At 43.3% G+C, this 16,474-nt stretch overlaps 1 protein-coding gene across 1 annotated transcript in view; it reads right to left on the reverse strand.

The window, feature by feature from the left end:
- Positions 1-202: 202 nt before the first annotated feature.
- Positions 203-16,474, reverse strand: part of LOC143974521 (CTD small phosphatase-like protein 3) — a 76,508-nt gene continuing 60,236 nt past the window's right edge. Inside the window, exons 10-12 of the mRNA XM_077476005.1 lie at positions 15,313-15,439; positions 15,127-15,222; positions 203-302 (exon numbers count right to left, since the gene is read on the reverse strand). Of these exons, the coding sequence (XP_077332131.1) occupies positions 240-302; positions 15,127-15,222; positions 15,313-15,439 (286 nt within the window). The 3' untranslated portion in view covers positions 203-239. The remainder of the gene's footprint in view (positions 303-15,126; positions 15,223-15,312; positions 15,440-16,474) is intronic.

Raw genomic sequence — 16,474 nt, forward strand, 5'->3', positions numbered from 1 at the left:
GAAACTTGTATAGTGTGTATCCAGCTTTAGTCTTTTATAAATTTTGGTAAAGCGAATGGTATACAAAATGCCAGGATATTTCAGATTCCATTTTAGCTATCCATACTTTACATTTCAATAGATTTAAAACAATTTATTGCATAAAATACAAGGTTATAAATTAGGACATAAAACCAAAAAGGATAAAAAAATAAATAAAAATCGACAACAGATATATTTTAAAACATGCATAACACTGCTCAAGTATCTGCATCCAGCTTGCCAAGGTGGAACTGGCTTGCAATTACCGAACGCACATCTTCCTGTTCGAGAGAGAGAGAGAGAGAATTAGGAATAAAAACTGTCTCATAATTTAAACATCATATAATTAGCATATAGTTAGGTCCATTCATAAACAAGAAACAATTACTACATGCTCTTCGGGAATTTCAGGGGAGAAAAAAAAAAAAAAAAAAAAACAACAACATTTGTTAGTGTGAATATTTGTAAAATAAAGTTATTATAGAAGTGATGAGACCTGGGCTTCCTGGCATGTCTTGTAATTTTATAGCAACACTTTGTAGAATGATATGTGGAACATTGCATTCATGAATTGTTAAACCGCGTTTATTCATTTTTTTTTTTTAACCTGGAATGATGGTGAACAAAGGTTCTCATTGATCTATTGCCAGCAAGAAAGGTCTGTTACGTGTGGAAATTGTTAAATCACATCACATTTGCCAACTCTGAGGAAGGCAGCCTATATTTTATAGTGTTGGATAGTGTGACCCTTATTTTGAATGTACAACTTTGTCATTTGTTGAATATGGCACTTATAGGTGGCTGACACTGATAGGCGGCACTGATGGGTGACTGCCACTAATAGATGGCACTGAAAGGTGGCACCAACAGGTGGCTGGCACTGAAATGCAGCAATTACATGTGAGGAAAGGATTTATTTTGTAATGCTATGCTGAGATGCCCATCTTGGTACACCCTGCTCTAGGTCACAGCAGCAGTGGACATCTTGTTACACCCAGCCCAAACTACATGGGCTAGGTGTAACAAGATGTCCGCTGCTGGCTTACTGCAGCCGGGTGTAGGGTGCACCAAGATGGGCGTTGGGATGTTCGACTGCTGACGGATACTGAATGCGATGGCTCCGGTTACTGCGCCCTGCACCCCTGCCAGCTTACCTAGCTAGTTCCACTGCAGGTATGGACTCCCTCTGTGTGGGGTGTGCAGAGAAGGAATTACAGTTTTGGGTGCACAGGTGAGCAAGGAGGGGGATGTATGGTGGTAAGGAAGGTGGGTGCAAAGATGAGCAGAAGAGGCAGGTTAAAGTTAAAGGGGAGGGGGATTGGTATGGAGAGGATGGGGGAGGTTTGGGGTGCAGAGGTTAGCATGGGTTTTAGACTGCAAAGGTGTACTGACAGGGCAATTAAAGATGTAGGTCACGTGCAGGGCAGCCCATTAATTTCAATGGGCTGCTCTATGTGCTACAAATGAAGAAAGTCCCAAACCCTTTTTCAAAATCCCACAGTGCCAAGGCACAAGTCAACAGATGCGTGAGGGTGTTAATTAATGGCACTTCTGTTTATCTGCTTAAGGGCAGTACGTTTCTGGGGTGTCAGGAAAGTGATTTTGTAAATCTTCATTACATTGGTGTTTGGTGTAGAATCCCTTCATTAAACACTAGTGGTCAGTGTGAATGTCCCCACTTACATGGTGGTTACTGTGAATGCTTCTATTACACTAGTGGTCAGTGTAAACTCCTATTACATTGGTGGTTGGTTAAAAAAAAATAAAAAATCAGCATTGCCATTGATCACATCCTCGCCCCCCCCCCCCCAGCACTGCCACTGATCCCAGGATCCATAGAAGTTTTCTGTCTATTAATGGGTCCCTTTGCCTCCCCAGTCCATGGTGCGCAGGCAGTGAGGAGATGATGTGCTATAACCTATAGCAACTAATCAGTAAGCAGCAATGATGTGCAGTAACCTCTAGCAACCAGCGAGCAGTATTAATGTACAGTAATCTCTAGCAACCAATCAACAAGCAGAATCATGTGCTGTAATCTCTAGCAACGAATCCGTGAGCTGTAATGTGTGCTGTAACCTCTACCAACCAGTCAGTGAGCGGTAAACGTATTTTGAGTCTAGCTGCTATTTATTGTATTTCTCATAGCAGGTGGAGAGCGAAACTGCATGGAGGGGGGCACCAATACATTTTTGCCCAGGGTGCCTTTGGCCAATCATGGCTCAGCAGCATACTGCCAAGTTTGCTCCAGTGACGAGGGGGGAGGGGGTGAGGAGGTCACTGACTCTACTTGGGTGCCTGATAGAAGAGGAGGAGGCACATCAACAAGGCAGTATTCCCTCCAGGGGGCAGCTTAAGGGCAGCCACCCTATTGCATCACACCGCAGAGCTAAGCAGGTGCAGGGCGCTGCTGACTCCACACATTTCGAAAAGTTCCTTGGTGTGGGCTTTTTTGAGGTGTGCAGCAGATCGCACCATTGCCGTTTGCAACATATGTCTAAAGCACATCAAGTGTGGCCAAAACAGCAGCTGCTTTGGACATCACATGCTTGACCAGACATATGACGACCTCCCATGCAGTCGGTTGGCAACAGCACTTAAAAGACCCACATCAAAAGAACAAGGCGGACCTCTCCTTTCCCCTCATCAGCTGGGATCTCCAACCCCACTATACCTCCAGTCCTCCCAGAAACCTGCACTGAGAGGAATGAAGGTATAGAAATGGGTGTCCCAAGTACTTGCAGTATATCTGCTAGCGGTACACCAACATCAGATTTAAGCAGGCAAATCTCCCTACCTCCAGTTGCTAAACTGTTAAAAGAAATTCGGTCCCAACCATCCACATGCTCGGCGTCTAAATGCTAGCTTGGCCAAATTGCTAGTACTGCAACTGCCCCCTTTCATGAATTTGTGGAATGTGCAGTACCTCAGTGGTAGGTTCCCAAACGCCTTTTTATGGAAGGCCATTCCGGCTCTCTATCAGCATGTGGAAGGCAATGTTTTGGCCTCGTTGAACAGTGGGTCAGCAGTAAGGTGCATATTACTGCTGACTCATGGTCCAACAGGCATGGACAGGGACATTACCTTTCTTTCACGCTGCACTAGGTAACTCTGCTGGCAGCTGGGAAGGAAGCAGGACAGGGTGCAGTACTGTTGAAGCTTGTTCTGCCACCATGCCTCCAAAATGCTAGTAGTGGTGATTCTGCCACAGCTGCCTCCTCCACCCCCTCTTCCTCTGCAGATTTCTCCTCTGAACCAGCGGTGCTCCGTAGGCGTTCAAGGGGCTACATATAAAACAAAAAAGATGCCCAAATTGCAAATGAATAATCAAGTGATTGAACACTGACTAAGTATCAGTATAACAACCAATTCTAAATTTGGTGAAAAACGTGACCCTTTATATTCATCTCCAAACATATAACTAACAAAGAGGGGGGAGGGGTGGGGGGGTAAAAAAAAAAAAAAATGTGAAAAGCAAAATGTGTATATATATATAGTCCCACAAATACAATGTTTTAACAGGGTTTAGAAACGCATCATTAAGAAGATAAAAAAGTGCTGTTGTAATTCTGACAACTAAAGTTGTAGCAGTCTCCAGAGTGTAGCACTATTCACTTGTCAGACAGCCTGCTTATGGGGTATAATGCATACATATCATGCATTTAACCATGGATCAATTTCAACACTTCCAATGTTATACCCCGTTCAAGAGAGTGATAGAGACAGCCGGATGGCCCCTCACCAGAAATGGTGGACGCCTGTCACGGGAGTCAAACTCACCTGGTGCAGAGAGAGGAAAACGGCTTCAGAGGTTCATAACGTCAGCCAGTCTGTTACAGTCACCTCCATGCAGGGATCACTCGTATGGTGCAGCCTTTGGGCAGGTATCTGGTTTTCACCTCTGATCAGCTGCTCTAATCCCTCCGTACGGATAATTGAATGTTGCTACTCCGTAAGCATGCAACTCAAAGAAGTTCATTAGGTAGAAAATGCAATGTTGAAACAAAAAGAGGAGAACTTCATAGTGCAGTAAGCAAATGGCGCTTTATTCCACGGTGACACAGGAAGTAGGAATTTTTCCATGTTCCAAGCGGTGTCACCCAAATTACACAAAAACTGTTTAAAACAAAAAAAACTGAATCCTAAAGCAACACATTCAGATACTATACATTTCTATAACATACTATAAAAATGCATAACATGAATAGGTTAATTACCGTATATACTCGAGTATAAGCCGAGATTTTCAGCCTCTTTTTTGAGGCTGAAAGTGCCCCCCTCGGCTTATACTCGAGTCACCGCTGTCTGACTGCCCGAACAGCGTGTCGAGCAGACAGACAGCGGCCATTCTACCTTTCAAAAGCCGCGCCTCTGCCTCCGCCTCCGCCTGTGATAGGCGGAACACTCAATTTCCCAGCAGTCAGTGTTCCGCCTATCACGGACATCGGCTCATCCTCGGATGAGCCGATGTCCGTGATAGGCGGAACACTGACTGCTGGGAAATTGAGTGTTCCGCCTATCACAGGCGGAGGCGGAGGCAGAGGCGCGGCTTTTGAACAGGGGAATGGCCGCCAGGGCGCCGACGAAGAGCGGCGATCCTGGCATGGGACGACACGGAGGCTCGGGACGGGACGACACGGAGGCTCGGGACGGGACGACACGGAGGCTCGGGACGGGACCGGACGGAGGCTCGGGGCACAGGTAGGCTGGACACACAAGGCTGCACGGACACACACACACACACACACACACACACACACACACGGATGGATGGATGGACACACACACACACACACACACAGGGATGGATGGATGGATGGACACACACACACACACAGGGATGGATGGATGGATGGACACACAGGGATGGATGGATGGATGGACACACACACACACACAGGGATGGATGGATGGATGGACGCACACACACACAGGGATGGATGGATGGACACACACACAGGGATGGATGGATGGACACACACACAGGGATGGACGGACACACAGGGATGGACGGACACACAGGGATGGACGGACACAGAGGGATGGACGGACACACACAGGGATGGACAGGCATATCTCACCCTCGGCTTATACACGAGTCAATAGGTTTCCCAGTTTTTTGGGGGTAAATTGGGGGCCTCGGCTTATACTCGGGTCGGCCTATACTCGAGTATATACGGTATTTTCATTCCTACTTTCAGTGTCACCACTGCCTGAGTATAAAATCATGTGGTGGCCGACGTCTCTGGTATTATTAGTTTTCATTTTTGCTGTGCTTTAACAATTTTTTTTTGGAATAAAGCGCCATTTGCTTACTGCCCTATGAAGTTCTCTTGTTTCAACATTGCATTTTCTGCCCAATGAACTTCTTTCTTTGAGTTGAATGCTCACGGAGTGGCAACATTCAATTATCCGTATGGAGGGAATAGAGCAGCTGATAAGAGGTGAACAACCACATACCTGCCTGAAGGCTACACAATACGAGTAATCCCTGCATGGAGGTGACTGTGTAACAGACTGGCTGTCGGTATGAGCATCTGAAGCCGTTTTCTCTCTTGGCACAAGGAGAGTTTGACTCCCATGATAGGAGTCCACCATTCCCGGTAAGGGACCATCCGGCTGTCTATATCACGCTCTCTCTTGAACGGGGTATAACATTGGAAGTGTTGAAACTGATCTATGGTCAAATGCATGATATCTGATATGTATGGATTATCGCACATAAGCAGGCTTTCTGGCAAGTGAATAGCACTGCACTCTGGACTGCTACACCTTTGATAGTAGTCAGAATTACAACAGCACATTTGGATGTTTTTTATCCTCTTAATGATTTGTGTTTTTAAACACTGTTAAAACACCGTTTTTGTGGGACTATATATACACACACACACACTTTTTTTAGTTTTATGTTTGGAGATAAATATAAAGGGTCACGGTTTTCAAATTTAGAATTTAAACACTGACTAAAAATCAGTATAACTATCACTTGATTATTCATTTGCACATCTTTTTTGTTTTATATGTACTGTTTATGGATTAAGTATGAATTCTTTTAGATTGCTGCACAATTGTTGGTACACTCATATTAGGTCACATCATATTTATTAAATACTCACCATTTGTTCTTTGAGCACATCACAGCTATATCGCCTAAAATTCATCAGGAGATTGGCTGAGCGCAGAATTTACCTGTTCAAGGGCTTACACAAGCACTCAGGCAAAAAGATGTCATGCGGTGCTCGAGTTGGTCTGCTTAGGGGACAGGAGCCACACTGGGGCAGAGATTCTGTCAGCTCTGCAGGGGCAGGTTCAGAGGTGGTTGACGCCACACCAGCCTCAGCCAGGAATGGTTGTATGCGACAATGGCACCAACCTCCCCTCCGCCCTCTGACAGGGACACTTGACCCATGTTCCCCGTTTGACTCACACCCCGAATTTGGTGGTGCAGTGGTTCTTGAGCAGGTACCCGGGCTTACAGGATCTCCTGAGGCAGGCCAGGATAGTCAACATTAGCAATGCTGCAGGGGCTGCACATGCAGCAGAGGGCCATCAATGAGTACCTGTGTGAGTATTACACCAGGACAGGGTCAGGGGATCTTTTTTTTGTCACGCCAGTGGCTACTGATCAAGGATGCATGCACTGTCCTGTCACCATTTGAGGAGGCCACGAGGATGGCGAGCAGTGACAGTGCATGCATCAGTGATACTGTCCCTCTCGTTTTCCTGCTGGAGCACACGCTTTGCGGAATGGACAGGGCACTTGAGGCAAAACAGTGGGAAGGAGGAGGCATCAGCAGCAGTCTTCAAGGGATCGTTTTCAGTCCCCAGAAACCCATGGAGTGGTACATGGCTGGGAGGAGGTAGTTGAGGATCATGTGATCCTTAGTGACCCAGAGGACTCAGGATTGAATTGTTATAAAATCTCATATTAGCCAATGTAATTCATATTATTCATCTTGATTTGCATATATTTTATTGCTATTATATAGTAGTGGTCTTAATATTATTCGATAGTAAAGCAATGGTTATTACATTTTCATTAATGTACACTACCTTATTCTAAAATATAAAGAACGTCTTGATTTTTAAACGTTGAACTTTAGATGACCTCTCTGCTTCTTTCTGATATTTTTTTATAAGATAGTTTACTGGGTGAAAGTTCATTAGGATACTTCATAGTTTTTAAATTCACTAACTGGAAGAAGAGAACTTTTGACAGTAGTTGGCATAGGAAGCTGATAAGATAAGCACCATCAAAGATATGAAAACAGGTGGAATACGGGAAAGTTATGTACAGAACATTAAATTAAGCTCGACAGGGTCAAACAAAGGTCTGCTTGAGCACTCATTAAAACTGTTAAAATACATTGAATAAGTACACTCCTGTGTATGTATACAATAATAATAATAATGAATAATTGGCTTGTGTAAATATATTTATATATTAAGTACCGTATTTATCGGCGTACAACAACACGCACCTTTTCCCACCTAAAAAGGTATTGCAGCCTTGTCCGTGTGTTTGCCATTTAAAAATGGCGCCGCTGAAGAGCAGATGTCCTGTGTATCTCGGCGGCGCTCGGTAGTTCTGGGCATTCTTGGCTGGCTTTCGGGTATTTTCAGCCGCTCACGGCGTGGGCAAAAATAGCCGAGAGTGGCCGAAAATACCTGAAAGCCAGCCAAGAACGGCCGAGAACTACCGAGCGCCGAGATACACAGGACATCTGCTCTTTATCTCGGCGGCGCCATTTGTAAACAGCAAACACACTGACAAGGCTGCAATTGACTGAAAAGGCTGCAATGCAAGGCTGCAATACAAGGCTGCAAAATGACTGACAAGGCTGCAAAATGACTGACAAGGCTGAAATGCAAGGCTGCAATTGACACTGACAAGGCTGCATTGATGGGCATTTAAATGTAAGTTTTTTTTTCCCTTAAACTTCCCTCCTAAAAGTTTTTTTCTTTTAAATTCCCTCCTAAACTTGGGGTGCATGTTATACGCCGATAAATAGGGTAATACAGTACCTTATGTATACATACACACAAGATTGTATAGTGAAAAACACCAACACAACACCATTCTCCCAAGGTCGTAAAGCCGTAATTCTTGAACTTAGTTAAATCTTATAAAGATTAAGGAGGGTTTGATAACACTGTTGGGTGCCAGACTGTCTACACAGGTGTTTTTAATTGGACAAAAGCAGTTATAAATAACTTTAATCAACATATAGGAATTCTGGGATTAAGTTTATCTGGTTATAGAACAGGTGTCAGATTTATGGTTAGTTACATTGACTTACATCTTAGAGACCAATCACATGTAGGAGAGATGATTACGATAAGACTCGTAAAAAGGGTATGTAAATGCAAGCTCTAAATTGTTAGACAAGTCAAATAGGAGCTCATAAGGCAGAACTCTGTATGCTGCCCTATTGCAAGGGTCATAGAGGTCAGAACCAATGGGCAAATATCTGTCTGAAATTTGTCTCCTCATACGAGTCAGAGAAGACTTCTTAACTTGTTCCAGAGTGTGGTCTCAGGTGAATTTCCCTCACAAACTTGGTCAAGGTGGAACCTAGAACTCTGAGGGGACCGGACCACTGGTCAATCGGCTGGTCCCCATTAGGTTATGGGTTCCCAAGAATTGGCAGAAAAGACTCATTCTGGTTCAAAGGTGAGAACAATTCAGAATTGTTTCAATTTGGTTAGGGAAGAAGAATACCCATATCGAATATGCTTTCATTGTAAGAAACTGTATAAATTAGACCTGTATGTTGTAATACTTTGAACATAAACCTGTATGTTATCAGCTGTTAAACCTGCATTGCTAGTCTAAAAAACAAAACAAAAAAACCTTGCATTGATGAAGTTCTGCCTGGTTCGATACTTTATTATTCTACTTCAGAATGCCTCTGAAAACGCACACTGCCGGCCTCCCTGATCCTGCAAAGCCTGCGAAAGGACCCTAGGATTTGTGGTATCAAGGAGAGGGATTACTGGCTGGCAACCCTTCTTGATCCACGTTACAAAGGTAAGGTTGCAGCACTTATCCAGCCTTCGCAGAGGGAGCCGAGGATGAAACCTCTTCAGGAGGCCTTGCAGAAAGGTTTGTGCAATACATTTACAGAGCCTGGGAGGTTACAATTTCCTGGTGCTGGACAATGTGTTGCTGAGGCTTCACGCAGTCACAGAAAGATCGGTGGAGAAGGTGGCCGGCAGACCGATGCCTTCAGACAGACAATTCTTCAGTCCTCCGTGCCCAGGTCTGATCGGTTGCAGCAACCATTGCCAGCATCTGAATTACATGGTGCAGGAATATATAGGGGCTAGATCAGACTTGGAGACCTTTCTAACAGAGCATCCACTGGGTTACTGGGTCTTGAGGATGGGCCACTGGCCAGAGCTTGCTCAATATGCAATTGAGCTACTGGCCTGTCCTGCATCCAGCGTTCTTTCTGAACAAACATTCAGTGCTGCTGGAGGCTTTGTAACCAATCACAGAGTGCACCTGTCCACAGACCGTTGATTGGCTCACATTCATAAAAATGAATCGGTCTTGGATCACCAGCTACCAAGCACCTGATGCTGATGTAACCAATTGATTTTCCTATGGATGTGGGATCCCTTGAAGAATGCTGAATGGACTATCCTATTCCTCCTCAATCTTAATGATGATAGCTTCTAGGAAGATTTTCAGTTCAGGGCACCACCACGTAAGGCCCAATTTTTCTGCCCCTCTTTAACAGGGGCATGCAATTACAATTTTTGATCAAATATTTAACAGCAGGGCTCATTCCTGCGGTCAACAAAAGTATCTGTGAGGCTTTACAGTGTTGGGAGATAACCCTTCCCTATGTTATCCAAAAAGCTTAAAAATAGATTTTTTTTTGCTGGCTCTACAAACAGATTCAACTTCAGAACAAACCTACAGTCCCTCATCTTGTTTGTAACCTGGGGCCCGTCTGTATACTGCTGCTGTTCAAAGTATATAGGGCCTGGGGGCCCCACAACTTTTTAAAAAATGTTTGTGCTGGGTTCACCTTAATATCCATACCAGACCCAAAAGGCCTGGCAATGGGTTGGGTGGGGGGGCAGTTTTAAATTACTTATTCCTTTAGAAATTTCATTTTGTGCAGGGACTGTTCTAAACACGGGACTCTATAGACCCTCCCAGCACGATATTTAAAGGAATATTTCACATTTATTGTTTCACTTTAAGCATTGTTAAAATCCCTGCTCCCGGAAAAACTGCCATTTTTAAAATTTTTGCATTGATTCATGTCCCCTGGGGCATGACCCGGGTCCCCAAATGCTTTTTAGAATAACTTGCATATTAGCCTTTAAAATTAGCACTTTTGATTTTTTACGCTCAAATCCCATAGACTTTAACGGAGTTCGCACAAATTTTTGGTCCATTCACATGTTCTGCCACAAACCAAATCAGGGGGTGTTCGGCTCATCCCCAGTTTTCATATTTATTTACAAATGCATATCTACAAAGCATGGTGTGCATTTGTATTCAGCACCCGTTGCTCTGATACCAGTAACTAAAATCTAGTGGAACCAATTGCCTACAGAAGTCACCCAATTAGTAAGTAGAGTCCACCCATGTGCAATTTAAAAGGGGTTGTAAAGGTTTGTGTTTTTTCACCCTAGGTGTTTTTACACCTTAATGCATAGGATGCATTAAGGTGAAAAACACCTGTCACTGACTGGACCATTGGCTCCCGCTGTCAATCAAATCCAATGACACAAGCGGCGGGGCAGAGTCCTGCAATCAGCCTCTAAGGCCGCTGAATGCTGGACTCAGGAGCACGCCCGCAAGGTAACCGCCCTCAGGGAAGCGCTTCTCCGAGGGGGTCATCAGAGGGAGGAAGGAGCTGCCAAGGGACCCCAGAAGAGCAGGTTCGGGGCCACTCTGTGCAAAACGAGCTACACAGTGGAGGTAAGTATATGTTATTTAAAAAGAAAGATAAATAAAAAAAAATGTACCTTTACAATCACTTTAATCTCAGTATAAAATACAGCTGTTCTGCGAACCGCTTAGAGGTTTGCTAAAGAACCTTAGTGAACAAACAGCATCATAAAGGCCAAAGAACATACTAGACAGGTCAGGGATAAAGTTGTGGAAAGTTTAAAGCAGGGTTTAGGTTAAAAAAAAAAAAAAAATATCCCAAGCTTTGAACATCTCACAGAGCACTGTTCAATCCATCATCCGAAAATGGAAAGTGTATGGCACAACTGCAAACCGACCAAGACCTAACAGTCTACCCAACCTGACAGGCTGGACAAGGAGAGCATTAATCAGAGAAGCAGCTAAGAGGCCCATAGTAACTCTGGAAGAGCTCCAGAGATCCACAGCTCAAATGGGAGAATCTGTCCACAGGACAACTATTAGTTATGCACTCCACAAATCTGGCCTTTATGGAAGAGTGGTAAGAAAGCCATTGTTGAAAGTTATAAGAAGTCCCGCTTGTGAGAAGCCATGTGGGGGACACAGCAAACATGTGGAAGAAGGTGCTCTGGTCAGAGAAGACCAAAATTAAATTTTGGCCTAAAAGCAAAATGCTATGTGTGGCGGAAAACTAACACTCCACATCACCCTGAACACACCATCCTCACCATGAAACATTGTGGTGGCAGCTTTTCTTCAGCGAGGACAGGGAAGCTGGGTAGAGTTGATGGAAAGATGGAGGGAGCTAAATACAAGGCAATCTTAGAGGGAAAACCTGTTAGAATCTGCAAAAAGACTTGAGACCGGGACGGAGGCAACACCTTACAGCAGGACAACAGCCCTAAACATACAGCCAGAACTACAATTGAATGGTTTAGAGCAAAGCATATTCATCTGTTAGAATGGCCCAGTCAAATTCCAGACCTAAATCCAATTGAGAATCTGTGGAAATACTTGAAAATTGCTGTTCAGACGCTCTCCATCCAATCTGACAGAGCTTGAGCTATGTTTCAAAAAATTCACTCTAGATGTGCAAAGCTGGTAGAGAGATACCCAAAAAGACTGGCAGCTGTGATTGCAGCAAAAGGTGGTTCTACAAAAGTTATTGACTCAGGGGGGCTGAATACAAGTGCACACCATACTTTTCAGATATTTGTAAAAAAAAACAAAAAAAAACAAACAAACACACACACATTTCTAGAGCTTGTTGCACAAGTTCTGTTGAAATAGAACCGTTTGTCATCAGATGCACACAACATAACAAAACAGCCGACACACTGGTCAGATCTGGAATTACTAGCAGAGTACATCTACCAGCACTGACCTCTTTTGTGGCTCTGAAATGTCATGTAACCAAACACCAGTAGTCACAAATACAGCTGATGTGGGCATTGTCAAAGGAAATGTGGCAATAAAACATGACTTTGGTACAATTCCTTTAGAGTGTAGAAAACTAGCCTTACCAAGAAAGGACTAAAATGTTTTTTTTTTTTTTTGCTCCTAAGCCAAAAGCTTTTCAATCCTGCACTGTATATGTGACTGTATGTATGTTAATGGGTCTGTACGTACAGCAGTACTTAAAAGATTAGGTATGACATCAATGTTGAAGTCTTAGGTCAGAAGATAATTACTACTGGCATTAGAAAAACTAGCAATTCCAAATGTATTATATCTGACAATATTTAAAAAAGAAGAAGTTTCTCGGATTTTGGTTAAGCATGAAATTTGTAAACAAAAAAAAAAAAAAAAAACACCTAAAACTACAAAATCGTTTTTCAAAATTGGCCATCTCCATCCTTCCCAGACATAATATTTCAGAGTTGACGAACTTAGGGTAATATTCCCAGTTTAAATTGCAGGTCTGGGGTAATTTGGCATGCTAGCTGTTTTTTTTTTTTTTTAAACCTGGATCTCAAAAACATTCAGAAATGGAGAAAACGAAAAGGGGTTGGGGGATTCTAGAATGGGAAGGAGGTATGTCTGCAATCTGTGTCACATGCATCAAAAGACATCCCTCAAGGTGTCCTAAACTCAGAGGACCAATCTGAGATGAACAGTCATCTCAAAGATTTTGTGATCAAATTCCAACACATCATGGTACTCCAGAAAACAAGTAAACCCATTCCAGAAGAACCATTTTGCAGAAAGAATCTTCCTTATGGATTTTCCAATACCATGATTTACTCCATCAATTTGATTTTGTTAATGTTAAAATATAAAACTGACCAGGGGTAGAGGGGAGGGGTTCACCACCTCAATTTCCAAAGGAGCAGAATACTGCTTTAGCTGCGTTCTGTAAGCCTATTAGCAAAGAATGTTTATCATTTCAACAACATTGGGGTTAAATGGAGGAGGAAGGCTGTAGTGTTTTCTGGCATGTGGATGCCCATTATTTTGAGAATCAAGCATCTGGCCTTTGCCCAGAACTCTGATATCTGTACAAGACCAAAAAATGTGTAACAAAGCCTTCCTTTTTTTGGCATCGTCAGCAATGTGATGATTAATTTTTATTGAGAAAGTTGTGGAACTCTCAAAGTAATAGCATTTACATAGCTCAAGTGAGGTGCATTGTGGGAATATTGACTCTTACTTTTATCTATAGTGCTCTTCATTCAACCTTTCATCTATGAGCCAAGGCACTTCACCTTTCTGGGACCTCCATGAATACCGGTATCCTTGGAGGCACTCATTTTTAGTGGAATATCATTTTTTTTTACTACAAAACTTCAATTCTTCTAGTCTGTGTACCTATCCACTAAGTGCAATAAAGCGGTTTAACAGTACTTCACCATTAGCCTTTCCTTTACTTTTTGGTGCCATATTCACCTTATGATCACGAGTGGGGAAGATTTGTGGAGGATGCTTCAAGGATATGCCATTTATGGCCAAAGATCAAGCCCGATTGCCTCCTGGGCTGAAAAGCCAGGGGTCCATTCTTTTCAGTTAGTGGGGGAGTGGATCAGGGCCGTCTAATATTGATTGGACCCTGGGCAAAAAACTTTTCTTGGGCACCCCCCCCCCCCCCCCCAATGCAGTTTTGCTCTCCACCTGCTCCGAGATATACAATAAATAGCAGCTAGACTCAAAATCAGTTTACTGAATCAGATCAGGCAGCTATTGCGATTGGTTGCCAGGAGGTTACAGCGCATCATTACCGCTCACTGACTGGTTGCGAGAGGTTACAGCACACATTACAGCTCACTGATTCATTGCTAGAGGTTACAGCACATGATTTCTGCTTGTTGAGATTACTGTACAGTGATACTGCTCATTGATTCCTTGCTAGAGGTTACAGCACATCTCCTCGCTCCAGGGGTCATGCTATACATATGGAACGCTGCCTTTATTTACATATCTATGCAGCTATTTACATATGAATGCTGGTTATTTACATGTAAACACAGGGTCTGCAGGTGAGTCATCTGTACACAATAGGGCAGAGCTGGACAGCATTAGTAGCCGCACTTCACACTGAGATATCAGGACACAGCAAGAGACAAGGAAATTTAAATGGATAGTTGGCAAGTATGAGGAAGCTGCTTTGGGCCCTACAACAATTACAGGGCCCAGGGCAGCTGCCCCTTTTGCCCTGCTTTAAAAACGACCCTGGCGTAGATATTATTTGGAGCACATTTGCACAATTTTTATGGACGTTGTCGCATGTTAAATTCATTTTATTTTGTGAGTGCTGTAATTTTTTATTTTCATATTTTCTTACATACTTTTCTCCATTTAGTATAACGTGGTCCTGCAGGGAATACCATTTTCCCACTGTTCTTATTGTTTTACATTGGAGAGATGCATTGTCAGGTTTGCTCCTTCACAAATCTCTCTATACATATTACTGGGAGGAAATCATTTGGGGACCTTTGATCAGGTTCTTATGGCATACTGTTTCCTGATCCTAACTGAACGCAAGCGGTTTATAGTCTGGCTGTTTGATATCTGTTTTTCCTGTCTAACCAACGGTTTATGCCCGTATGACCTGAAAATCAAAAACAAACAAAAAAACACATCAGAAATATACACATTTCTGCAAATCTGATTTCTTTGCAATTGAACCCTTTTTTGGGGATATTTAGAATAAAGTGTTGACAGAGATAGCAATTTAATACAAAAAATTATGTGAAGTTAAAAATAGATGGAGATCTCACCACATGGGTTAGATTTTCCAGTGATGGAAGCAGTGACAGCAGCTCTTTGTCTTTCTGGTTTCCAGTCCAGTGCTGCACTGGAAATCTATTGGTTAGCTAGTAAGAAAAGCATAATATAAAGTCCTTGTACATGGAATAAAATACAGCTTAAGGATCAGTAAAACACGCATAAAAGGGTATACTCACATGGTATGGTAACGTATAAGCTACCGTTTGTATTGCAACAGTCTTGGCCAGATCTCTCCAGAGAACATTCAGGTCCTTCACGTAAAAACCGGATACACACATACAGTGGTCTTGATATAATCTGTGCCTGCATAGAAGACAATGTATGCGTTATGCAAGGCACAGTGAATTTTTCTTGCTGAAAAATCAATCCCTATAAAAATACTGTTACCCATAATGAACAAAATACATTTAGATCAAGATGGAGTTTGACTTGGAGGGCATTTGTCACTGATAAGAGATAAGACCGTATGGTGGGCTGCAATTATGTGAGGAGCCCGGGGGAGGGGGGGGGGGTGCTAGTATTTAAGCAGACCATCCACACTGGTCTGTGTCAGTTCCAGTGCACGGCATTAAGTCACCAAGCAGACTGCCAGCTCACTGTGTGTTCGCGAGTCTGTTTTAGAATTTTAGGCCGTCGCAGGTAGGATTCATTATTACTCTTCCTACAAACAAACTGTTGGTCATCACGTTCCCCGTTCGGAAACTGTCATCACATATCCCAAACCCTTGCCTTATTCCACCGCTTTGTAGAAATTTTACCACATCATTTGCATGTATTCTTACCTAGTAGGTTTTTCAAGAGACACTACCACCCATTCGTAAAGATTGTGTACCTCATTCGAGTCCAGTCGCATCTACGACATAACGACTCGTGTCAGCCCACTGCTCAGGACTATTCGTAGCAAGGCGCCTCGGCGGCACAAACAAATCCACGAAACTCACTTGCACTACATCCACTTCCGAATCAAGTCACATCGCTGGTATATATCCCAAATTCTTTGCCCTAAATACCACACCATTCACTGACCCTTCAGCCCAATCCGAGTCTAGTCGTATCAGCGGTACAACGATTTGGATCCTCGGCGTTGCACACCTCACCATTACTCACACTCCAGTCCAATCCAAAAGTTGCATTGGCAGTACAAACTCAGTAGCAGAATGATTCGGATCCTCGGCTCTACACACCACACCCCTCACGCTCTTCAGCCCGATCCGAATCTAGTTGCATCAGCGTGACATCGTGGCGGCACAACAATATGGATCCTCAGCTTTACATTACTCTTATCAAGCATAAACATACACATCCCACTCCATCTAAAAATCGTACGTTGTGGTCAGT

The sequence above is a fragment of the Lithobates pipiens genome, unplaced genomic scaffold, assembly GCF_037356315.1.
Source record: "Lithobates pipiens isolate NorthernLeopardFrog02 unplaced genomic scaffold, aLitPip1_a1.2 Scaffold_13, whole genome shotgun sequence".
In the NCBI taxonomy this organism is placed as follows: domain Eukaryota; kingdom Metazoa; phylum Chordata; class Amphibia; order Anura; family Ranidae; genus Lithobates; species Lithobates pipiens.